Here is a 27,566-nt window from a genome sequence, read left to right as displayed (position 1 = left end):
GCAATTAAATTGGCGTAAAGCACTATCCCATATCTAGGTATAGAACTTTCTAAGAACCTTGGTCTCTTCTATCAACATCATATCTCGAAAGTTGTTGGGAACCTAGTAACGAGGTTGAGGGCTGGGGTCATCTTTGTCTTTACTTAATGGGTAGAGCAAATTTACTTAAGATGAAATCCTCCCCTAGACTTGTAGAGTATTTCAAAACTTCATTTGGGGGGAAAAAAATCAAGAATTGCCCTATTGAAACTTTAACAACCCAGGACTAATGCTGGATTTCATTTGGCCAATATAGAACTCTATAATCAGGCTGCTCAACTTCAGTACCGGAGGGATTTGATACAAGGGTCTGACACCTATGCGGATACCTCACCAGAACAAAATTTCCTCCCTGGCCTAAAATTGACTGCTTTCCTACATCTACATGACCACAACGTATCAGCGACAGTTCTTGACAACCACCATTTTATGTCCACTAGAAAATTGTGGCACATCATACATACATTGAAACTAAAACCTTACTTATCTATCCATCTTCCTCTATTTGGGAACCCTAGTTTTTAGAATGGAGAGGCTGCCTAGCTATTCACTATCTAGAATGACGCGGGGGTTAGAACGGTGGGGCAGTTCCTTACTCAATCTAAGAAACCCTTGACTTTCCAACAAACAGGGAACCTGCACAACGTGATTAGACCGTGCAACCTAGACTTTTACAGACTCACATTATGCAAGTGTAGTGACCAGACCATTTTCTCAACAGGATTGGGACCCACCCGCTCTACTATGATACATTGAAAACGGGATTGGATGGGACGCTTTGTACCTACTAATTTTTTACTTCTTTACAGCTCACAGTGTGTGTGATGGGACCTGTTTTATTCCTTGTTATATATCACTATATAGATTATTATCCTTTCTATAATATTCATCCATTATAAACAGTGCGTGTGCTGGGAATTGTCTTATTACTCTTTATATATCACTATATAGATTATTATCCTTTATATAATAATAATAATAATAATAATAATAATAATAATAATAATAACCCATTATAAACAGTGTGTGTGCTGGGAGCTGTCACATCCCTCTGCATATATAGTAATTACAACATCCCTCTCCTCTATATAATAATAATCTCCCATTATAAACAGCATTTTATATGAGCTGTAATGTCTCCCTATACAGACTCCTCTGTATAATAATCCTTCATATCTCTGCTCTCAGCATAATAATAATATATTGTTAGAAGATATTACCTCAGCCTTGTACAGGTCCTGGATGTTGTTGTTATATATGAATGAGTTAAAGCTGCTCTCCAGGTTGTAAAATGGCTCCTGCAAGAGTATGTGACCACGCCCCCTCTGGAACGTCACTGGTACATAACTGTATCAGCTGTATTATGTCTGGGAGACTAAGGGAAAATGGCCGCCGCTGTTCTACATTAAGGACAATGCAGTAATAAACTATTTTACTCTAGTGATAACATTGCTGCTAGTCAGCTATATGCTACATTCATTACTAGCTGTTAGAAGCTAAATCCCTTTCAGATAATTCTGTGACATCACGAGGTCATGTGACTGCTGTAGTCACATGGTACACAGTGCAGGAGCTGCTGCTGGATAACTTCCTGTTCCTGTGTAGTGGAGGAAAGGTAAGAAGTAGTGATGTGATGGGGAGGGGACATGTGTGACTAAAGGTGCTGGGCAGAGAGGGGACATGTGTGACTAAAGGTGCTGGGCAGAGGGGACATGTGTGACTAAAGGTGCTGGGCAGAGAGGGAACATGTGTGACTAAAGGTGCTGGGCAGAGAGGGGACATGTGTGACTAAAGGTGCTGGGCAGAGAGGGGACATGTGTGACTAAAGGTGCTGGGCAGAGAGGGGGCATGTGTGACTAAAGGTGCTGGGCAGAGAGGGGACATGTGTGACTAAAGGTGCTGGACAGAGAGGGGACATGTGTGACTAAAGGTGCTGGGCAGAGAGAGGGACATGTGTGACTAAAGGTGCTGGGCAGAGAGGGGGCATGTGTGACTAAAGGTGCTGGGCAGAGAGGGGACATGTGTGACTAAAGGTGCTGGGCAGAGGGGGCATGTGTGACTAAAGGTGCTGGGCAGAGAGGGGACATGTGTGACTAAAGCATGAGGCATGTGAAGGAGAAGTCTCTTCCCCACACGGCCCCTCCTCAAACAACAATAACCTGACAACACTTGCTAACTTTTCTCAGATATTCCCCATGACACGTATTACATGATCTTTTCCCTGACAGGCCTCCTGCCCACAATCGTGTCTCACTGCTGCCCACCAGCTTTTACCTCACAGGCCCCGCTGCCTCAATCCTGACACCTCTCTTACTTCAAAATGAAAGAGGCGCCTTTTATTTGAAAGAGGAGTAGATCCTTAGCAGTGAATGAGATAATAATACAGAGATCATTGTTGCCATAGATGTTGGGGTTTTCTTTTTTTAACTGTATCTAGTCAGAGTTTAGTTAGATGATATTATCATTACAGGCCATTAATATAATTGCTTTTGTCACAAACTGTACATAAGACACCTCAATTATCTCACAAAAATAACAATACATCCAGATTTCAATGCACTGTTTTTAGGTGGCGTACTTCAGCCTTCTCACTTATCCATAACTTTAAGTTTTGGTATACTTCAGGCATTAATTGGGGATACCAGGAACCACTGTAGTATATTGTAGGGAACAGGCGAAAGGGCCATTTAAGACATCCTAGAAGTTCACCGACACTCCTCCTGCTCTATACTCTTCTCTCCTGTTAGGCCTTCAGTTTAGATTAAGTGCCCCCCCCCCTTCACAATGCTGGGTAACTCTGCGGGACCTAGGTATAGACGCTACAGATGTTCCCAGGTAGTGATTGCAGGAATGGCCGTCACTGCTTCACAGTGCTCTGTAGTGCACAGTGCTGGAAGATAGGTTTAGCAAGTTGGAATGGCTACTTGTTAGTGTTGGGGCAGCTTCATGTTTCCTTAAGGGGCCTGGGTCAGGTGGGGGTTACTGGGTATATATAAGCCCCCACTGGGCACTGGATGTGTGGACGGTGAGTCCTTTTGTACAGCTACAAATGCATTTTTTCTTGTACTACAAAGCAATTTTTGTTACATACCATCCAGACTGCTGCAACCTCCATCTTGCTGTAATGATATCTTGGTACCCTACAGTACATTCAAATAGTTGCTGCAGGAATAACCTCCCTACTCTCCATCATTAATTACTGTTCTGCTACTGAAATCATCTTGTTTTCCATTTTAATTATCTTTTCATTGCAAAAGTATTTAGAGCTGGCCAATCCATTTCCACCTGTTATATCTATTATCACAATCTGTACGTACCCACCCTCTGCTCACGTTGACGCTTTATTTTTCCTAGGTTACCTCTGCTCTCAGGACTACGACCCTTCTTGAATGCTGCCCCTGGAAATCTTCACAGAATGTCTGTCTGTCATGTATGGTCTCTAACTGCAGGACCCTGCTGAAAGCTCATCTGTTTACCGGACAGTTCACATAGTGCTTGTGACTTACTTCTCCCAGAGCTGCGCTCCAGAGGGTAAAGGGACACGTTCTGGAGCGGACTGTTCTGTGTTTTCTTCTTTAAAGTATCCGTTCATCAAGCGATATTAACGAAGGAGTACACAAGAAACATAATAAAAACAGTTTAATTATTTTATTTCTACTCCTGAAGTTCATGTTATTATCCCACCTGATGAATTTAACGCGAAGAGTGATAGTTGTGTTGTCACTTGTTATGATGAGGACCAGCAAGTGGAATATATAACCTGATATTGTAAATGGACGTTATCAGACATTTGTGTGCGCTGTTACATACTACAGACAGCTGAGCTTTGTAATATATATTTGAATATTTTGTAACCAATACATAATGTGATGTAAACAACATACTGAAAGCAGATTTTTTTTTTTGTATATTTGAGAGTGAAGGGTTGTTATAAAGAAGTTATTTCTTTCACCATTAATATTACAGCATCTTTATTATTTTGCCTGCTATACTTTCTCCAAAACATCTCAATCTTTAGTATATCAAGTCTGTATTTTACCTGTAATTTCTATGCCAGCCAAGGTTCTCCCCCAGCAGTGGAGGACCCAGGAGGGGGTGAGTGATCCAGGGGCTGGCGGGACCACCACACTCATTGGGGTATATTTACTAAACTGTGGGTTAGAAAAGGTGGAGATGTTTGAAAGTAACACGGCCTGTGCACTATTACTGTTACTACGGTAATACTGCACATTATTACCGCTAGTGCGGTAAGTTTTAACGCTGTTTGTTTTGCTCAGGGAGCAGCGAGCAGACGTCCGGGTTCAAATTACTGTTATCAACGGTGATAGTGCAGAAGCCGATTGAATTCCCCCCTAGGATGATCTTGTTGTTAGATGTGTACACATTCATATGAATTGTTAACGAGTAACCACAAGAGAAATTAGCTCTTAAAAGTTTGTCCTCGTATGTACATTTTATCAAAATAAAAAATAAATGGCTAAACTAATGTTATTATTTTGTTAGGGTGACTTGGAACCAAATTCAAGACACGCTGCCCACATTATACTATCATGTTACTTTGTACTGATACTACCTCAGTGATATAAGACAGTAGTAGACTTACAAGATTTCAATCTTGAATCAATATAAGCCAATATGTATACATGGATATCCTCCTGGAATCTTGTCCTCTTACTGGATCTCCTTTATGATAGGTGCTCAAAAGACAAGTGACAACTGACCTGACAAGGCACCAAAGAAGCATAAAAGCAATGTATAATACAAATATTGGCTTATATTGATTCAAGGTTGAAATCTTGTAAGTGTATATCCAATAGGGGATTGAGAACACCCATCACGTGGTGTTTTTGTCGTAATTATCAACCCCCACTGGATCCTTGGGATATTTAGTGGTTTTCGGTGTAACCACATATTATATGTTACGCTATGATATGATTTTATCTTTTCACTTTTTTTTATGTGACCATAATCGTGGTGAATGCCAGAAATCTGAAAGTTACTTTGATCACTGCAAACTTCTGGAATTTGTGGAAGACATACATCAAGATGGAAAGAATATATATATATTATTTCACAGTTGACTCTTTAAAACTGTTAGCGCCAGCTCTGTCACCATTGGTTATTTTTACAGTTTTTTATTTTAGCACATTGTGTGTGTGTGTGTGTGTACAGAGGGTGCTTTCAGTTGGCCTGCGCAAATATACCAATCTTTTTATTGTATTATAATCAACAATTGCCTGAGACGCAAGAGGAACCAAGTATGACAGCCAGCATCCTGCTGCACAGCGGATCACTAAAGCCATGACAGCTATGTTATCACTGGATGTGAGTCCAATTTCCCCATCAATGCATCAGGTTATAACCGATTAGTTGAGATCATGTGTCCACTTTACCAAATTCCATCACAATCTTATTTCTTCTTAACAGCAATTGCTGTACTGTGAGGTTAAACAAAAAGTCCTTCAGTCCCTAGAAAATGTCATTGTACCGACTGTCCACTTAGCTACAGATATGTGACAAGCGGTACTGGTCAAACAAAAGACTATATTACTGTGACAGCCCACTGGGTTGTGTATAATACACAGTGTCAGGTCATTCACCGCACCCTGCCATATAGCCGCTCACTAGGACAGATGTGATGCTGCCCCTCACACACAATTACCTTCACAGACAAACATTTAGATTGTAAAAGCAACATATATAAATATATATATATAATATATATATATATATATACAGTATATGCATTTTGTTTGTGGGGGGAGGGGGGGTGCTGCTCACAATCAAACAGTTCCCTATTTTTCCCCACTAAATATTTCAGATGTCGCTGATACTGCCCCTGGCACTACTGTCATCAGATTTAAACATCTTTGATTTTAAAATTAAGAAAGAATAGTTTTTGTTAACTCTTAAATAGTTTAATAATATACCCATCTGCTTCCACTTCTAAATGGCAGCTGAGAACAGGAAGGACGGCTATACATTGAAGATATCGATCCAATACTCACGAGATCTGACATTTTACATGAAATGACATTTTGCCTCATTTTCAGATCGGAATTTGGAGCAAGACACTGAGTCATGTCTCAATTCGACTCTGTACCCTAAAATTCCTGTCTATCTAATTCTATCTCCGTACCGCTCATCTCTAGTGAAACATAAAAAAACAAAATGTGGGGGAAAAGTAAAAATTCTTCTTGTTTCACACACAACAATGAGAAATACCCCACTAAGTAGTCTTATGCCAATATATAGATAGTTTTTTTTATAACATAACCATTCAGGTCATGGCTTCACTTCCCTATAATTCACACAGTTCATCCATGTTACACATATGTACATAACTAAGACATAGGGCTGTCATACATATGGCCATTTACAGTTACACGGCTCTCAACCAATGGCTGATCAGGGATTACTGGGCACTGAGCTACCTGGGTTGGTGATGTCACAGAATTCTGTTCAATCTGATTGGTTGGAAACAGCTGTTTACACTTGAATTTCAAACAGAGCGTCTGTCATCTCCACAGGTAATGTAACAAGACTGGGACGGGGATTATATTATAAATGGGATATATTCAGGGGGTGAGAATAATTTACAGTCTGTGTATTCCTGGTTTACCCATCTCTAAGCCCTGTGTTAATGGCTTTAACCTGGTAACAATATTTACAGTACAGTATAAGTATAAAAAGAATGTGGACCTGATTTTAAACCCAAATACATGTAAAAATCCAATTAAAAAGTAATGTGGAAAATAGATATTTGAGTAATGTCAAATACTTTACATGAAGCATATCTTCATGTAGCTACTTCTGCCATTGATTTAATTTCCTATGACAGTAAGTAACAAGCTTAGTGGGAAACAGTCACTATCATATTTTTACAAGAACTATATTTAATGCTGCAGTTTACATTAGAACGTTACACATGAGAACGTTTGATTTTGGCACACTGGGTAAGCACTTGCCAAGGTGATTATTGTAGTCTGGTGTAAGGTCCTAATGCAGGTTACCCATAGACTGGTCATTAGGATACCTCCTACCTGCCATCAGAATCGTTAAGAGGTACAGAATTCAAGATAACTGGGGGAGATTACTTTGTGGTTTGCCTATGAGTAGTGACTAACGAGATTGTGTTTGACCTAATAGATTGGCAGATTCACAAGTAATTCCCCATGATTCACACAGTTCATCCATGTTACACATATGTACATAACTAAGACATAGGGCTGTCATACATATGGCCATTTACAGTTACACAGCTCTCAACCAATGGCTGATCAGGGATTACTGGGCACTGAGCTACCTGGGTTGGTGATGTCACAGAATTCTCTTCAATCTGATTGGTTGGAAACAGCTGTTTACACTTGAATTTCAAACAGAGCGTCAGTCATCTCCACAGGTAATGTAACAAGACTGGGACGGGGATTATATTATAAATGGGATATATTCAGGGGGTGAGAATAATTTACAGTCTGTGTATTCCTGGTTTACCCATCTCTAAGCCCTGTGTTAATGGCTTTAGCCTGGTAACAATATTTACAGTACAGTATAAGTATGAAAACTTGGACCTGATTTTAAACCCAAATATCTCTAAGAATTGAAAGGTGAACACAAAGGGGAACATTTTCTAAAATGGTTTTACAGAAAATGTGTATTATTATTATTATTATTATTATTATTATTATAAATTTTTAAGGCCAACTGTGCTTTACAGATTAGTGAGTAAAACATGTCATACATGAAACAGGTACATACAATATAGATAAAATAAAAGCCAATATAAAAACCAAGGGTAGGGAGAGAGCTTACAATCTAATGAGAACAATCAAAGTGCAGCAAATAATGTATAAGCCAAAAATGCCCCATAGCTAATAAAAAATGCCCTAGTTAGTGCCTTGTGCATTTCCTACACCAGGTCTGACGTTCTATGGGCCCTAGTGATAGTCTCCAGCCCTTTATTCAGGTAAGCCCACTTGTGGGGTCACAGGGGGAACAGCAGAGTAACCTGTATATAATAAAAGAGTGAATCTACAGGACTGTAATGGTGCCCATGTGCATTAGCCCCAATGTGAACTAAACTAATCCAGAACTAACAAAATGATTTTAGTCCATCTTGAGCCCCCCGTGATAGAGAACCAAAGATGGATGGAGAGAAAGGGGGTGAGTGGAAAGTAACAGAGATTTGAAAGGATGAGGAAGTAATGGGGTGAGGGGAGAAGGATGAGCGAGGGGAGACAAGACAAGGTTGGGGGTAAAGTGTAGAATACATTTAAACACAGTGGGCCTGATTCATTAAGGAGAACAAAGCAATAAAGGACTATATTTGATCCTAGACAAAACCAGGTTAAAATGCAAGGGGTGCAAATGAGTTTATTATTTTGCATATAAGTTAAATACTGGCTGTTTTTTCATGTAGCAAACAAATACTTGATAGCTTTATTTTTACACCGAATTTTAAAGCTGAACTAGGACATGCCCTACCCCTAAATTTACCTCACTCTCCAATGCAACATGGTTTTGCCAAGGTGCAAAGTTACTCATTTATTTTGCTTTTCTTTCTTTAATGAATTAGACCCAGTAACTTTGGGACACATTTTTTGAGACTTGCTTTTAGTAACTTTTTTTATTAAATAATGAAGAGCTCTGAAAGTAACCATGTTTTTAATAATTTTCCTAACAACAGATTGATCGCTAAGTCTGACAAGAGACAGAAAAATGAGTGAAGACAAACCTGTCATCCGCAGTTCTTCCAGATGTAAGAAAAATATAAATGTGTTCGTTAGGGCGGGGAACCCAGTGGTAATATCAAACAAGAATTTAATACGGACATTTAGGGCACCCAGTGGTACACCCAGCACCCCCCATCCCCCATCTTTCATGTAAGTCCGATGTAACTTGTTGAGTCCTGAAGCCGCTGTCAGCATGTTCTGTTACAGACAGATAGCGCTCACCTTCCGGTCCTGCCCTGGTCTCTGGCTGTAGGAGAGCAAACTGCCAGTTAGGGGTAAGAGAAGAACTGCTCCGGGCCCTGACAGCAGAGTTTGCAGGGTAGTTTGTTTTCTATGATTGTCAGCAAATTATGGCTCCATTTGTGTGTTTATTAACAGATTATGGCCCCGTTTTCTATGACTGATGCTATAATCCGGTGACAATTTTTTAACGTTATCACTAAATATTATATGGGAGCTGCTTTACATATATAAAATAGCAGATTTCCTCCAACTGGATATGGGCTTTTTCTGGTAAGATATATTTTGGTTCCTCCCTATATCATGTTTGCGCCAATGCCTCTCAGTATGTGTTTTTTCCTTGTTTATGGTATAGTTTCACCACAATTGATAAGCAGTATGGTAGTTACCTCCCAAATGTCCCAATTTCAGCAGAAGAGTCCACTATCCTGCCCGGGGACATATTTGTCCAGCTTGTGGGAATGTTGGGATAAGGGCGATAGCTAATGACCACGCCCTCACTGTGCCTTGACCACGCCCCATCAAGATGTGGTCATGTTTGTCTACTTTGTATGTCCCTGTATTTTGTATACTCTGTTTTTCCCAATACCTGTTCTGCCGATCACTGTGTTATATTACATATCAACTACGATAGTAATAATAATTAATGGGACTCATGTACTAGCCAAGGTCCACGGTTATGCCGCGGTAGCTAGCTTTTCCATGTAGATCAGTTATGGACTCTCTATCGGCATAGGCCACATTCTAATCGGAAAATTTCACAGAAGCGATGTTCAAATTGAAAGTCCCTTATCCCACCTGAGTGTCAGACGGTGCAGACTGGATCTACACACAAGAGGGAGCTATTGCACACAAAGGAACGCACATAAGAGACAACTGGGGAGGAACTAAGGGTGAAAGGCACAAAACAGGGATAATGAACAAACACATGGATGAAGATCAGACACATAAGGAACATGTTTAACAGATTTTATATTGCTAATACCATGGGTAAATTAATGATAATTTATAGTAAAACAAAGTCACCCATCATTGAGAATATATTAGCTGATAATGAATATTCTTGTCTCCCCAGTGCCAGAAGCTGTAATGGAGACCCTCGTTGGAGATCCCAATGACACCTCCCGGAGGAATAAGGAAAACATCGCTGGACATTCCATCGCTGAGGTAAAATGTCTTGTCTACTATATTATATATGGAAGATCGTTGTTCAATTCTAAATTGAGGCACAGGTTAAGCTTCAACACATGTGACAATGCGCTTATGTTGTAATATTGTTACATTTTAGTTATATTATAAGTAATATTCAGTCTTTATTCCATGCCTCCCAACTTTTGCAATCCCCAAATCAAAACAAAACACAGTTTGCAGCAGTGCGTCCATAAATGGAGGTGTGGTCACATCACAATGGGTGCGTGGCCACACCCTCATGGGCACCCTTTACCATCCTCCCCTAACAACGCCAAAGATTTTAGTCTCTTCTATGTATAAAGATGTACATGTAATATTATGGGCCAGATTCATGTTCAGACTTATCTTGCGTGAAATAGACCTGCGCTTGCTCCAAAACGGACTTTACTCCAATTAACGCAATTGCATGTAATTCATGTCCAAAGCAAATGACACTTACGACTGCCTACAACACATAAGGGAACAATGGTGGCAAGGTTTTTCTCCTGGACAAAACCATGTTACAATGCAAGGGGTGAAAATAGGGTTATTATTTAGCACATAAGATAAATACTGGCTGTTTTTCATGTAACACACAAATACTTGATAGCTTTAATTTTACACTGAAATTTAAAGTTGATCTAGGACATGCCCAACCCCAACTATAAATCTACCATGACATTTTAAATTTGCCTCCCACTCCAATGCAACATGGTTTTGCCAAGATGCAATGTTACTCCTTTTATTACTTATTTTCTTTTCCTTAGCGAATCAGGCCCATTGTATGTACAATATGCATTAAGGAGATCTTGATTTATGTATTTAATGTAAAAAAAATATAAATATGATTATACTGTTTAGAGTTGTTCATCATTTTTTTTCTAGGCTTTATTTAAATACCTTATATTGCACATACGCTTGTGTGTATACTGCGCTGTGCTCTGTTAATGTACAACATGTAACGTTTAGGCAGATTGCACTTACACCCAGATTCAAACTGAAACACATCTTGATGTCCGCTTGGATTTGAATATGGGTTCCGTGATCTTTTCTTAAGAGCAAGTTAGGTGCAAGTTGCGTTCGGACTTGAATCAGGCCCTATATGAGCCTCCTCTTCAAGGTTCTCATGTTTCCCTAACATGATCCTCACCAGGTAGTGGTCCAGGTACCAGTTATTCCCACCAATGGTTCTTTAACATCCATCTTGCAAAGAGCCTGTGGTATGAATCAGCAGTCATTTTTATACCAGTATCATGTAAATTTCATCACTTAAATTCAAAGTTGAAATGTATTAATAGTCTCTAGTAACCTCTGTCCTTGTTATTCCAGTTCACTGGCTTTCCTTTGTATTGAGAGTCATTCATTTGTTTCCCTCCTACAGTATGTTTGTAATGACATTTACTTTTTATTTTCCCGCTTGTCTTAGGAGAGTGTATCAAGCCCGAAGTCACCACCACAGGGATTTTATGTGGGCTCCAGCTCGGAGGTATTTTCTACATATATAACTTTCTAAAGATATAAGTCTTTCCATCAGTGGACTCTTCATTTTATATTTACTTATTTTACACCAATGGTATATGGTTGAGGTTGAAGCCATAGGTCCTGGTGGTGATGTGATGGTGGGTGGTCTACAGCAACATCAAACTGTGTGGTGTGGTAAGATAAAAAATGAAATCCAGTCCCCTGGATAAGTGTAATTAAAATGATTGCCCCCTTGTTGTTCATAATTAATCCCTAAATGATATTAATTATTATTAGTGCCCCCTTGATGATTATAAATTATAATAGTGCCCCCTTAATGATATAATTATTTTAGGGTTTCTATCTTTTTTCGTCTCTCTTGTGTCCAGCACCTGTTCACGCAGTGTGTGCAGGGAGGCCCCTGGACGTGACGTAATAACGCTGTCATACTTAGGGGAGCCGGGGGCCCCTGCATACAGTCACATCTGGGACTAGGTGCTGCTGGCAATTAAGATGGCAATTTTTAAAGGAGAACCCCGGCGTGATCTGTGTATCTGCTAAAATGTAACATTCTCAACTTGTATAAGTTAATGGTAGATGCAACTTATTTAGGAAATAGGACAGACTGTATAGGCGAGCATCACATATCTGGGGTTAACCATATTTACTTTTTATGTTCCCGGTTGTCTTAGGAGAGTGTATCAAGACCGCAGTCACCACCGCGGGTATTTTATATGGGCTCCAGCTCGGAGGTATTTTCTACATATATAACTTTCTAAAGATATGTCTTCCCATCAGCGGACTCTTCATTTTATATTTATTTATTTTACACCAATGGTATATGTTTGAGGTTGAAGCCATGTGTTGAGAGACTTTCATTTTTAAAAGCCATATACTTCCTCCTACAATATGTTTGTAATGACAATTACTTTTACTGCCCCCGATTGTCTTAGGAAGATGTACCAAGCGCCGGATCAGCACCTCCAGGAGTACATTTGGATTCCAGCTTGGCGGTAAGTATTGTCTAGGTATACAGCTTTCTAAACATATAAATCTTCCCATCAGCGGACTCTTCACAGATTGAATATGGTTGAGGTTGATGGGGCTTGTTAGCGGTGGGTGGTCTACACCAACAGCGAGCTGGGTGGAGGGCTGGAGCAAAGATGAAATCCAGTACTTCTCAGGTACCAGATGCAAACATCCGATCTCTATTATCTGTCTGCTAATATGGGTCATTTCTATATCTGACCTTGAGAAAACTATCCTGTTCAGTCGTCACAATGACCGAAATATACTGTCTCCCGTTTTCTTTCTTTTCCTGGATTCATAGAACTCCCTTCCACTTACTTGTATACGTATGAATGGAAGAGGTGTAACATAATCTACAAGAGTAGATCAGTTAGATATGAATATTCCCAACGGTCTGTGAGGTCATTTTGGTGAATGATGTTTGAGAACAGAGATGTCTCATGTTTATAATGACATTTACTTTTTCTGCATCCTGTTTTCTTAGTGTTGTGCACCAACACCGGATACAGCTTTAGAAACATATCTTCTGAATTACACCTTTAAGGTATGTTCTAGATATACAACTTTTTAAAATATAAGTCTTCCCATCAGTAGACTCTCCATATTATATTTATTTAACACAGATGGAATATGGTTGAGGTCATGGGCCTTGCTGGTTGGTGATGGTTTGGTGGTGGGTGGTCTACAGCAATGTGTACATATCAGATATCTATTATGCTCCTGTTAATATGAATAATTTCTATATCTGCACCTGATAAAACTATGCTGCCCAGTCATCACAATGTATAAAATATTCTGTCTTCTTCTTACTCACCCACTTGTATGAGTATGAGTGGATGAGGTGTAAAGTAATCTCCTTCAGTAGATCATTTCGACCTGAATAGATCTGACAGTTCATAAGGCCACTATGGGGAAAGATGTTTGAGAACAGAGATCTCACATCTATAATAGAGTTCTCTGGAATCAAATTGAATAAGAAAAGGTTCCGTACAGAGAGTGCTTGTTATGTGGCCATGGTGCACTGCTGGATGACTGACAGTGATGCCTCAATCCCTGACCGTGGTGATAGTATGGTGATGGTGATAGTATGATGTTTAAGGGCAAGTTACTCCACCCAGTGCAGAAACACAGGGCCAGGCCAGTGCCTCCTATAGAGAAGCACATGGCAGCAATCTGCACCCAGGAACTTCTAAGATAAGAGAATTATACAGGTCACTCTTTCTTGCTTTAAAGACATAAGAAGTTGGGCAGTCAGGTGACATTTTTCGGACTTTGAGGTCATTACTCATAAGATCTGGTTGACCTGCTGTCATAATATTGTGAATGTAGCAAAGGAGGCAGAGCTAGATTATGGATTTGGGGGGCCCAGGGTACTTAAGAGAGGGGGGCCCTATGGTCTAACGTTAACAGCACAGTGCCATCATTCAGGGAGAGAGTTACTAAGTCACATAGTTCTAAACCTACTACAATAATACACTATTAAATGTCATGTGTGTATGTATATATATTTATATATATATATATATATATATATATATATATATATATATATATATATTTATAAAATCATATATATATATATATATATATATATATATATATATAATAATAATGTAGTAATGTAGTAATCTATGTATGAAATGTAAAATTTACATAAATTCAAATTTGCAATATCATCCTAGACCCTAGTAACTCCTACTCTTGTTATAACAATTCACTGGATTTTCTCTGTATTCATTTTAAAAACCCATATTCTCTCTCTGTAATAACATTTACTTTTTCTGCTCCTTGTTGTCCTATTAGTGCGCACCAAGACTGGAGTCACCGCCCCCAGGATTTTATCTGGATAACAGCTCGGAGGTATTTACTAAGATACAACTTTCTAAAAATATAAGTCTTCCCATCAGTGACCACTTCACATTATATTAATTTTACACAGATGGAACATAATTGAAGTTGAGGCCATTGGGCCTTGGTGGTGGTGGCGGTGGGAGGTCTAAAGCAACAGCAAGCTGGGTGGAGGGGTGGGGCAGAAAAATGGAATCCAGATCAGATACCAGGTACAGCAGAGGATATGTGGAAAAATCAGATTTCTATTATGCTTCTGCTTATATTAGTAATTTTTTTATCTGGGCTTGCAAAACATTTAGATTTCTGTTGAGAACATGACAAAATATCCTACCCCACACTTGCTGCCTAGGTGTGATCTTTGGCTCAAAACTATCCTTTATTCCCCACATCCCATCTCTATCTCTCTGACCCCCTGACCAACATTGCTGTGTGACTGGATCATATAGCCCACTGAGCACTTTTTACAGTTGCAATCTGACCAATATACAATATATAGCACTTAACCTCATGTATCAAACTTACATTGTCCCATAGGTTGTAAGCTTGTGAGCAGGGTCCTCTTACTTCTCTGTCTGTCTGTATTACCCAGTACTGTTTTATTACTGTGTTTGTATCCATTTGTAAAGCACTATGGAATATGCTGGCGCTATATAAATAAATGATGATGATGATAGTACCAGAGGTAGCAAAAGTCAACACAAAGCCCAGGAGTAGAGCTGGACATCGGGAAATCTTCTACCTCCTGATAAAATTGATCTCTTTAGGATCGAGTGTTTGATTCCTGAGGGTTTCCCATTTCATGCAATGTTTGTAAATATCTGCTAAATTACACTATCAGCTACTATGATATCCTACTATTAGTCTGGGGATGGTCTTCTCATTTGTTTGGTTCACGTGAAGTGCTATCCTGTTTTACGAGTACTAGGAATGTATCTTTGGCTGTAGCTCCTAAAATTTCAGTCCATTATTGGTATTTGGCTTCCGCATGTAGATTAATATAACAGACGCAACACAAATATAATCTGCCTTGTTTGTTAAACCATGCGCATGTCCTTTTGGCTTTGTCTACCTGTTTCTTTTATTAAGCTGACATTCTGCTATCTATATGTCCTCTTTTTAATTTCTGTCTAATGCCGTCTACTTCTACTACTGGGAATGTCTTGTTATGATTGGTTACTGCAAGTTACAGCTCATCTGTGATATCTCCATCAGCTTAAAAAAACAAAACAACTTAATGCACATGCAGCCCCAGGAGTGAATTGCGTAAAACTAATGGTTGCTTCATGGTTAGGATATTGTACCTGTGTACATGGTTTACCCCATTGTGTAGTCATTCTTTTCATATGCATACATTTTATCAACAGTCAGAATTCTCAGCATCTGATGAAGTGAAGACAACTGAAGATGCTGGATGTGAAGTTCCCATCAATGAGGTATGGTGGCTTTTTGACTTCATATTTAGATGGATTCTATTATCCTCTGCAAAAGGTCTGATTGGCGGAAACAGATAGATCAGGGGGCGGCTTTGCTAAGTGCAGATAAGGCGCACAACTGTGTCTAGTATTGCACTGTTATTTTAATGAGCTAGTTTGGGAGGAGAAGCTGCTTTTAGGGAAGCAACTGAATGTTTTGATGTTTGTATATGAGCCTTAGAGCTTCTGTAGTTCATCACATGACTTTATTAGAACACATAATGGTGAAGGAAGCTGGTAAAATTTATTATGTCCGCACAATTTGTGCTCTTTAATTAAGTTACATTCAGAGGAGGGAATTCAATTGACAGCATTACTCGTGAGAATAACGCGTTCCTTGCACTATTAATGTTACTACGGTAATAGTGCACATTATTACCGTTAGTACGGTAATCTCAACATTGATTTTTGCTTGCAGCTCTAAAAGCCTTGAGTAGAGAGCCGCGTTAAAATTATCGTACTAACGATAATAGGGCGTGGGCTGCGTTATTCTCACGAGTAACGCTGCCAATTAAATTCCCCCATAGAACATCCAGGCCTGCGATAATAACTAATCCTTGTTACATTTACTAAGATCAGTATCAGTTTTCTTAGCAGGCTTGGACTCAAACTTTTTCCCCCTACAGAATACACATGAGAAACAGACAGCAACAGAACGTCTTCATGCTCTATGCAGCTTGGTCTCAGACTGTACACCATCCCCACCAGAAAGACCGCATGCCTCAATTGACAACATCCCTTCTTCCGTTCCCGTGGTCATCACTACATCACCGCAGGTGGACACAAGAGAGATCACCATCGAGAATGATGCACAAGCAGATTTTTCATTCTTCTGTTTGTGCTCATGGTGCTGCCTTCCAGCAGACCAGCAGCAGCGGAGGCAACAGCAAACATCTGGCCCCCGGAGATCTCGTCTTCAGTCCCTGTGGAGGTGGATTCGTAAAAGATGTGGAAGGGTGGTTTCTGCGAGCAACATCAGTGGAAACCAAGACAATGGCAGCGCTGGGAACTGAGACATACCATCATGCGGTATACAGGGTGAGCTCATGTCTTGCACTGAAGGGTTAAGTTGTTACATAGTCTGATTCTACACATACTAACCTAGGAAACACCTATATTGTACTGATGCACTATCCACAATGTTCTACACATATATACACCAAGAAAATAATAATCAGATTCTGTTGGCTGAATCCCAAGGATTCAGCTGAACACAAATCTTCCTAAACCTGCTAGGAATTATCCACATTTTAATCCAAATTCAGGATTCTGTACATCAATATATTTTACATATAATACATTTTCCACATTTAGAAATATAGCTGTAACATAAGTCTTCTAGTTTTACTCTTTCCTTCACCATCAGCCATCTAAAGATACAATATATTTACATAAATTAGTGGTCTTAAGTATGGATTTAACCAAATCTACCAGAGATCTTTAATTCTTCATATAAAACCTGCACATACTACAAATGTATTAGAAACATGAAATTATCTGATAGAAGAGGACTGGTGACTGTATCCGTCAGTGCAAGACATTTCCCCTGTTCATGAGCACGGAAAGATGGACACTGTTGCTGATTTAACACCAGATGTTTCATATAGATATATAGATATATAAATATATAGATCTATTTGTTTCATTTAGACATACAGATATAGATGTTTATGTATTATGCTTAAAATATTGGTAGTTACAAAAAAACAAAAAAAACAAAAAAATTATTATAAGAGTAAGAGAGGGCTGGGATTAGAAGTGATATAAACACTGAGGGTGCATGTAGATGAAAAGGTTAAGGTGACTGGCGGGTCAGGTTCAGGGCAGGATCATGCATCCTCCCTGGCAGGTCATCGAGTGTCCCCTGCATGATTGCCTCAAATTTAGTTGACCCAGGTCAGCGAGCAGGTCCAGTCGCGGTCGGCTGACCGTAGTTTGTTTACTTTAGCACTGTTGGTGGATGCGGGGACTGCGGCTCCTGGGTCGGGGAGCTCTCTTTCTGTTTCTCCCTCTGCAGGTTCGGCTGGTTGTGTGACATCAGGTCAGAGGTCTGGGCGTGCTTCTTATGCGGAAGCCGCATCTACGGCCCTGGTGGGCCCGTCATCACGTGTGGAAGGTGGTAGTCGTGGATCAGTTGGTGAGCATGCCAGTAGGGTGTCTGGTTCTAGCTCTGATTCCAGCTCTTCTATCTCTGGGAGTGAGGTTCCGGACAGGTCTGGGAGGGCAGACACAAGATTGATGAAGCTCCTGGAGAGGAAGTTGTGTAGTACCTGCCATAGGGCGGGGTTGGAAGGTGTTGGTTCCAATGAAGGAAGCAGGATATTGAGGGACGATGTGGTGCGCTGTTCCAATACAGCCATCAGGGGGATATTAGGTGCCGGGTGTGTGGTAAGATAGGCACAGGTTGTTTTGTGGATATGTTTGCCATCACTAATAAGGCTACAGATGATTTGGCAGCATCAAGGTCACGCTCTGGCGTGTTGACGAGGCATATCGAGAAATTGTCATACCTGGTTATTGAAATTGACACTGTTGCAGGGTGTTGTAAGCTTCCAATGGAGGAAGTAGCTAAGTTGAGGGGTGTGATTGATTCGTTTCAGGGTGAGTGTAAGGTGCAGTAAAAACAGGTGCAGTCACTGCTTGGCCTGCTTAATTTTGCTTGTAGAGTGATACCCATGTGTAGGGGTTTTTGCCAGAAGTTAGAGAGGGCTACGGTTGGGATTACAAAAGCAAGGCATTTTGTGAGGATATCCAAGGAAATTAGAGATTATATGGCTATGTGGTGCATGTTCTTGGAAAATTTTAAATGAGTTTGAAGCTGCTTTGTTTCGGCTTGAGTGTGTAAAGGCTTTTTTCATGGCTTACAGAAATACAACAGAGGGATTGAATGAGACCGAGGTGATATAAACACTGAGGGGGCAGGCAGAGGAAAAAGTACAGGCATACCAGGGTTGTGGTAGAAATCTGAGTTATCCAATCAGTGGAGCCGGAAGGGGAGGGGTTTGCTTTCCTGAGGAGGCTTATAACATATAGGAAAAGGATGTGACTTCCTCTTGCCGGATAGATTTGTTAAGTGAGTATGGGCTCTCTGCTGTCCTGGTAAGTATTGCTACATAAACTGTTTTTTCACTGTGTTTTTTAACTGTGTTATACTGTTTTTGGTATTGCATTTATTGCTGTGATCGTGTTTATTTAAGTTGTATTTTCAGTGTTCTTTTCTTTTCACATTTCTTCCCAATCCATTCTCCTCCTTGTTTTCTCCACCTTATCTTTTTCCCCTAGTTCTTGTCCCTGCCCCCCCCACTTTCCCCTCTCTCTTTTTCTTGTTTGTTTTTTGTTACCTTTTCCTTCCCCCATTATGCTCCGGGCCAAGAGAGTTAGGGTTCCACCCCACCGCCTCCCTGAGGCTTGTTCCCCCCCCCTCGGCCCTTAGTAAGCGGCGAGCCCAGATCCGGGCCTCACCGACGGGTGTCCCCGGTGGTTCCGCTGCGGCCGCGGTGGCTAGAAAAGTTTATGCGCATGCGCGACGACACGCACGCACGCAGACGCGCGCGCATGCGCGTCAGTCCATCCCGATTCCGGCGGCCATGTTAGATGCGGGCGCTCCAGGAGCGCCCGTGGATGCCCCTGCAGCCCAGTAGAATTGACAAGGTTGTATAGGGATATGTTTCCTGCTCCCGGTGGTTATTGGCTTAGACATAGTAATGGTTTTCCCCTTACAAAGTTTCAATTTTCAGCGGTATTCAAAATATGCGTGGTTAAGCTTGGTTTGAGTGCAGCGGACTATGGGACGCATTCCTTTAGGATAGGGGCAGCTACGGTAGCGGCAGAAGAAGGTGTGTCTGAGCAGAGCATTATGGCTTTGGGTAGATGGAAGTCTAAGTGTTTTAAGCGGTATGTCAGGCCAGCTGTGGCGCTCTAGCCTTAGACAGGGCGATGTAATAAGGCTGACCTATGACGTTGCGTTGCTTACCTTGTTGAAAGGGAGCGCGGAGGGTTTTGCCATTTCTTTTCTCCGGGGGCCTGATTGGCGGTGGCACCCCGGGGTTTCCGGTTTTACCTCCGCATGGGTCACCCTGCGTTATGCGCGAATGTGGCATTTTTTTGTTTTCAGTATTAATTATGTTTTACGTTTTGCCATTTAATTTACTACTAATAAATTACTCCATGTTGCAGGTGTACGTCAGGATGGGAGGAGTATTTGACTGGTAGGCCATTCATTTGTTTTTTGGGCCGGTAAGAGCGGCCCTGCTCATGATGTGAGCAAATTTTCCAGGGCGGAGTCAATAAGATGGATAGGTGTTAGGGGTATGCGTTGGGAATCTCTGTTGAAGATACTAAAAGACACAGAGAGTAGGTTTGGGCGCCCTTTAGAACTTGTAATTCACCTTGGGGGGAATGACCTGGGTAAGTGGTCCAGTTTAGAGCTCATTGAACATATAAGATCTGATGTCGGGGCCATTAAGTTACATTGGCCAACAGTTCACCTTACATGGTCAGATATTATCCCTAGGCGCAATTGGAGAGGGGCGGATAAACCAGCACGGATCGAGAAAGCTTGTGGGAAGGTAAATAGGGCGGTTCGGAAGACCTTTCAGGAAGTAGGTGGTGGCTGCATTAGTTATCCGTCCATAAGGGCTGTGTTGACGCAGTACTATAGGCCCGATGGTGTACATTTGTCTGATTTGGGTATGGCATACTTTATAGAGCAGATATTTGGTTTTCTTGTTTGGCTATGAGAGGTCGGTTGGTGGCGGGCTGCGGTTCCTGGTGGGAAACTTTAGCTGTGGCAGTAAGCAGCCCAATCAGCGGCCATTTTGTTACATTGAAGGCGTAGTAGGCACTCTCCTCTTAAAGGGATTGGGCAATTAGCAGAATAGCACTTCGGGTTTAAGGGGCTCCGCTTAGGCGGGCGGGCCTCAGCTAATATGCCAAATGGGGGAGTTTGGCATTTTACGCCTAGTCGAGTCCAAATTAGTTTGGACGGAATTTACAACTAGTAGGTGTGGCCTGGATGCTGATTGGTCTGTTTATGTTGGCCACCAATTTTTCCCCAGCAGGTTTCGCCTATAATAAATTCCTGACCTTTCAAACGCCAATTCAAGTCTCTGTGTCGTTATTTTAGTTGTTAAGTTAACTCTGGTAAAGGTTAAAGATGGTATAGAAGGTTGTCCACCATAAGCGGTTTACAGGTGAGTTGTTAGCTTCATCTAGATCGGCAATCGGTTCAGGGTTACTTCACAGAAATGTTGTGGTTAAGAATGATAACATAGCTTGTAAGATCCATAGATTGAAGACTGATCCTTTGGGTAGGGGGCGGTGGATTACCTAGCATCGTAATCAGGATATTGCAGTTTGCCCGCTTGAGTTTACAAGATTGTATAGAGATATGTCCCCTGCTCCTGGTGGTAATTGGCTTAGGCACCATGATAGGTACCCCCTTACGAAGGTCCAGTTTTCCGCGGTCTTTAAGAATTGTATTGCTAAACTTGGATTGGATACAGCAGACTATGGGACTCATTCTTTTAGAATAGGAGCGGCTACAGTAGCGGCGGAGGAGGGTGTGTCGGAACAGAGTATCGTGGCTTCGGGTAGGTGAAGGTCTAAGTGTTTCAAACAGTATGTTAGGCCAGCTGTTGCGCTTTAGGCTTAATAATGCAATGTGGTAAGGCTGACCCATGACATGCGTTGCTTGTCTTGTTAAAAGGAGGCGTGGAGGGATTTGCCATTTCTTTTCCCCGGGGGCCTGATTGGCTTGTGGCACCCCGGGGTTTCCGGTTTTAGCTCCGCATGCGTCACCCTGCGTTGCGCGCAAATATATAGTAGTTTCTTTCTCTAATACCATGTATTATGTCTTGAAATTTGTTTTATGTGCATTTTACTCCATGTTGCAGGTTTACGGCAGGATGGGAAGCATTTTTGGCTGGTCGGCCATTCATTTGTTTTTTGGGCCGGTAAGAGTGGTACTGCTCATGATTTGAGCAAATTTCCCCGGGCAGATTCAGTTAGATGGTTAGGTTTTAGGGGTTTACGTTGGGCGACGCTATTAAAGATTCTAAGGGATAGCGAGATAAAGTTTGGGTGCCCTTCAGTGCTTATAATCAACACTCTAGGCACCCAACCACCATGGCATTACTAGTGTTCTGTATTTAATAAATAGGCCTTCTTACCCCAACCAGAACTAAAATTAAATTAATAGCATTCTCAGCATTAACAGTTAAACAAACCCAACCCCCCCCCACCCAACCAGTCCAAAACAATAAATTAGTACACATTTAATAATTAGGATATTTTACCCCAACCAGCCCGGCATTAAATTAATATACTTAAATACTTAAATAAATACTTAAATTTAATAAATAAGCCTCCTACCCCCCAAACAGCCCCAACCTTAAATTAATAGCTCCCATGTTTAATAATTAGGCCTCCTCCCCCCTAAAAACCCCAACAGTATATTCTTAGTGTTTATGTTTAATAAATAAACTTCCTTCCTCCCAACCTTCCCCAACATTAGAGTAATAACATTCCGATTTGATTTTTAAATCAATTTCACCCCCACCAGCCCAAAAATTAAATTAATAGCATTTCCATTTAATAAAAGGTCTATTTCACCCAACCAGCCTCAATATCAAGTTCATAACGTAATATTTTCCACCATATTTAATTGCAGATGTGCTGGAAACAACATACTTTGCATTGCTGGGGAATGGGGTATTTTCTGTGGTAAAGAGCTGGCTAAGTCCTGATGATCTAGCAGCTTCAACCTTTTCTTTTGGGCTGGAAAATGTTGTTGCAGCTCTTGTTGTCTAGTAGCTTGGGTCTTTTCCTCTAGACTGCCACTCCTGTAGCATGTAGTCTGACAGCTTGACTCTGGGTAATGGGGATGACAAAAACCTGTCCACATCCCATGACCAAGATCGTTTCCCAGGAGCACATCTCACATTTATTTGCCAGCTCCCGAATCGAGACGTACCCTCACCGTGGGCACTTCGAGTCCATCTGGAACTGTGACTTTGGCAGTCTAGCCTGGCAATGCTGCAGCAGGTTCAGCAAGGATGGGGGGCTCACCACAGTGATTGAGGTCCCTGAGACTCTCAGGCCTTCTCCCTGCAATGGTCCAACTTGGGTGCTTCCACCTCTTTTTGGGTGTCTTTATGTCCTCTTCACTGAGTCACTTTTCTCTGTGACATACGCCACTGGACTTTCTGGGGCAAGAACAATCTTTTTAGGCCCACCTCCCTTAGTCGGGTATGCAAGTCAGCCTGTGGGACAGTCTGGCCTTAGGTGACCGGTTTTCCCACAGCCATAACACTTCCTATCCAGTCTAGTCTGATGACTTCCAGGAACAGGGTGGAATTGCAGCTAGCTACAAGCACCTGGGTTAGTGGCTACAGTTAGGATCTGCCTCATGATGCTGCTTTAGCTCCTGCCTCTGGGACTATATTTATTATTATATTGACCCTGCAGTACCTGTGAACCACCAGAGGTGCTGTTGTTCTGCCTTCTCTTCTCACTATCAGGGACTACTAGCTGCACTGATTGTCTCCTATATATGCCTGCCTCTCCCAGTTTCCTTTGATGGTCATTAATGTTTCTGTGCCTGTAATGTTTATTTACCCTTGGACTAACTGCCTTGCTTTTTCTCTTTTCCTGTGGAAATCCTTGCTTAGCCAGTTTCTGCTTTTCTGTAAGCATTTAGCATTCATCTCTATCTTGTCACTTGGAGGTAAACCTGATATTTGCCTTATACCTGGAAGTCTGTTTATTCACTGATCTGGCCTGTGTTTAACTTGCATCACATGGACTGTGTTTTCCACTACATTAAACAGTTTAATACTTTCAATATATTTCTGGCTCCGTGGCTTTAATTACAAGGACCTAGTTTGTGGAACAGGATTGTAACTACTTGCTTGGCGGAGTGATCAACAGCAGAGGGATGTTCTTCAATTCATAAAATTCTTTGGTGTTGGCTGCTAGACTGGCGCTTCTGCCAGGGTGGCCAAACCACTACATTTTGATTTGCCAACTGGTCCGCTACTTCAAATATTATTGTGTTGTGGTCCAGTACCAATTTTTCCACCCTCTGTGTGCACCGGCGAGACAACTGCTCCCTGCAAATTAAACCATTTAAATCCACCCAGGTCTTGACACCAGATCCATTCATACATCTCATCACGAACTGCCACAGCTGGTTAGCAAATTCCTCATGGTTGATGAGAAGGCTTCTGCCAGATCCTCACATTTCTGCCAGTAGGTTCCTGGGGTAATAATGTAGCACTTAAAGAGAACTTTCTTTACCACTTCAGAGTCTGCACAGTCATCTGGGGTCAATACACAATAGGCCTCTAATGCACGCCCTTGCATTGTAAGGACCAAATAATTGACCCACTCCTTTTTGGACAAAGCATGGAGTTTAGAAATCATTCCAAACACCTACATGTAGATCACTGTCTCCAACACCGTCCTCAAATTCGGTAAAGTGACAGGACCCAAATCATGGTGCAGCAGATAATGACTTTTTACTGTACAATTTTTCTTGCTTTGCACAGGATTTCGAGATCTACCTTGGACATTGCGGTGTAGTTAACCATCTTTTGCATTCCCTTGTGTGGAAGGAGCTCTTCACTTGAGTAACTCGGCTCTCCAAAAAAAACACCCTAGCATTATCAAATTGCTTGCCACCAGTTATAAACTGTGACTGGATGGGCTTACTCTGCTACCCAGTGTTTGGAGAGGGAGATCTTAAACAGTTTAGTTGGGTTTCCTTCTTACTGTCTGTATCTGGCTGTTACTGACCACTTCTACTGGTGTCACCTGTCAGCAGATATTCACCGACTGTGAATGCCAACTGCACATGAGTTGTAGGAGAATAGTGTTGCCACCAGCTGTCCCCAGGCTCTTTGAGCTCCAGTATGGTGCCCTGCAGACTGGGACTCCTGGATTCATGTGTGAATCTAGGAGGCGCTTCTGCAAGTCTCTTCCAGAAGCCACTGAACTACAGCTGCCAGCGGAGTTTACACACAGAGAGCTCCAGGCTCCTACTTTATCCAGGGGCTGCTCCTGCAGCCCCCACTGTACCATCAGGGATTGGAGACCCCTCCGACACTCCAGTCATCCTGTACTTACAAATGGGAACCGGAGTGGAGGAATTAAAGCTCTGGCTGAGCTCCGATCCTCACTGGACCAGCAGTGGGGTGAGAAGCAATTTCTTTTGTTTTATACACATTTGAAATAACATTTTATAAACACACATATCACTTTATACATTTCTACTCCTGGGCTAACCCTTTCATCGCAAATATCTACATTTATATATTTATTAAAATACACTTTAAAATACATTGCACCTCCAGCACATAGCACTGAGGGGTTAACCCAATTGGCACCGCAGCATTGGAAGGGTTAATCTTTACACGGATGGGAAACCAGCCACAGGGTATGGTAAAATCTACTAACTACATCTTATTAAGATCAGAATTATGCAATCACTCTGCCAGTGTGTTAAAATTTAATATAATCCTACTTTGTTGTACAGTATCTGACAGTTCGCATTTTCCCAAGAGTCATATATATAAAACTTCCAAGTTCAAATATAATATATATTTTCTATACTTTCCGATGCCTTGTTTTTTATATGATATTATACTTTCTTCACATTCCTTACATTGTACTACCACATAATTAATTATACTTTTATTAAAATAACCAATTGTTTAGTAATTCCCATGATGTTCATTATTCATTTTGTACCTCAGAGACAACAAAATTTAATCTGTAGGAATGAAACATGTTAAATGTTATCTAGATGTAAAATAAATTCCCTGATTAAGTAGATACAGTGTTTCTAGAGTCTTATTCTTTGTCTTAAACTGATTTGGATATTCCAGTCCTCATGTTCTCTCCAATCTATTAACTGCTACAGCTGCTGTACACGTGTATGCTGGTGCCCTATCGTGTATATATATTCTTTAAAAGTCCCTTTCTGTTGAATATTGTGATGACAAGACAATACACTGTCATGATAGTGATATGCTGCAGCAGAGGAGCACCTAAATCTGCATTACCACCTAATTGTTGCATGTTATCATGTTACTCACCTGCTCCTCCTCTCTCTGGAGCCCCGGGGCCTGCTCCATGCACAAGTGTTTCCCGTGGTTCCGTGGTTCCTCTCACAATTCTGACTAAATTGACATTTTGGCGCAGGGCCAAATTAAGCGATCGACTCACCCCGCCCCCTTTTGATCTCCCCGAGGTAGAAGTATGAGTAAGCAGGATGATCAATCAGGAGTTGCAGTCATGGAGATTGTGGCTTCTGATTGGACCTCCTGCTCACAAGCCACTGCCACAGCCATATGTACATGGAGGAGACAGAAACGAAGGTGTCCCGGGAAAAGCGGCTGCATAGAGCAGACCCTGGAGCTGGAAAGGGGCAAATAAGTAACATGTAACAATTATTTGATAATGCAACTTTAATCTCAATTATGTCAAGGCTTTTTAGGTGGTTTCACTATACCCAATGTATTGTTTTTAGTGACAAAGCCCTGTATAAAATAAAATCCTTTCAGAAGCATAATTAAAGGGGTTTCCAACCATCACATGTATTTAATGGCTTGTATAGGCTTTACTCCAAGTTTTAGTAAATACACAATTTTTACGTCCTGGTTTCCCTCTGTACGTTTAACCCGTGTGGTGATACCACGGGGCAGAGCTGTGTGTTTGTGTTGCTCTGCTCTGCTTTCTGTATAATTGTATCCAGTGAGCAGCTTTATGTTGTATCCTGGGGTAAGAAAATAATCCACTCTCCCTGATGTTATAAATACATGGCTAAAATCACGGAAGGAGGCTACTAAGAAAATAAATGCTTGTAGTAACATTTTCAGGATGGTGTGTACAAGATAAAATAAAGCAATCTGAAGGTGGAACAAACAAGCAAAACATCGCACAGCTGGTATTTCAGTACATAGACATCAAACTAGGTGGAGCTTGATCTGCTCTAGTGGGGAATGCAAAATATCTTTACCATCGTTGTATAAAGGAAATGTATATATTGGGGCTCATTTAGAGTTAGACGTACGTCATTGTTTGCATAAGATGTGTATTTTCATACTGCAACGATTCCAAAATCCAGAAAGTATATGTCCATATATAGAGTTATTTACATCGCTGACATCCGTCCGCCTTTGTCTGGAAAAGCAGAATAAGGATGTGCAGGGACTAGCATGCATGGGCTGAGCACAGTATGGGTGGGTTCATGTAATTGTAACATAACATCTGCAAATACGCCTTTTAGGGCTCGATCCTCATGCAGGTATTAGATTTTTGGTGCAGTTATATGATGATGACTATCAGCCCTATTTAGCTGTTTCTAATTTGAGTATTGCGTAATTGACATTTCCATTTTTAATTACATTTTATATCTGCACCCCACTGTATCGGGGGGGGGGGGGGGTGGGGGCAGACCTACACTGGTCACAAGGAAACTGTTTTTGAGCTGCAGGCGCCTTGAGACTCAACATCAATGAGTAAATCCACTTTTTTGTGTACATTATTTCCAACGTACGTTTGGTGCGCA

The 27,566-nt window shown here is 41.2% G+C and overlaps 1 protein-coding gene and 2 long non-coding RNA genes across 3 annotated transcripts in view; all 3 read left to right on the top strand.

The window, feature by feature from the left end:
- Positions 1-27,566, top strand: part of LOC142112065 (uncharacterized) — a 94,477-nt gene that overhangs the window by 26,510 nt on the left and 40,401 nt on the right. Inside the window, 1 exon segment of the mRNA XM_075193913.1 lies at positions 9,676-9,698. Within this exon segment, the coding sequence (XP_075050014.1) occupies positions 9,676-9,698 (23 nt within the window).
- LOC142112070 (uncharacterized) lies at positions 1,528-4,521 on the top strand. The gene is made up of 2 exons (XR_012681149.1): positions 1,528-1,654; positions 3,394-4,521. It is a non-coding gene; the product is annotated as an uncharacterized LOC142112070 (long non-coding RNA).
- Positions 11,607-12,632, top strand: LOC142112071 (uncharacterized). Its single transcript, XR_012681150.1, has 3 exons — positions 11,607-11,667; positions 12,335-12,394; positions 12,596-12,632. It is a non-coding gene; the product is annotated as an uncharacterized LOC142112071 (long non-coding RNA).

The sequence above is a fragment of the Mixophyes fleayi genome, assembly GCF_038048845.1.
Source record: "Mixophyes fleayi isolate aMixFle1 chromosome 12 unlocalized genomic scaffold, aMixFle1.hap1 SUPER_12_unloc_1, whole genome shotgun sequence".
Lineage (NCBI taxonomy): Eukaryota > Metazoa > Chordata > Amphibia > Anura > Limnodynastidae > Mixophyes > Mixophyes fleayi.
The sequence above is the reverse complement of the archived record's forward strand: the minus strand, read 5'-3'. Positions and strand labels throughout refer to the sequence as shown.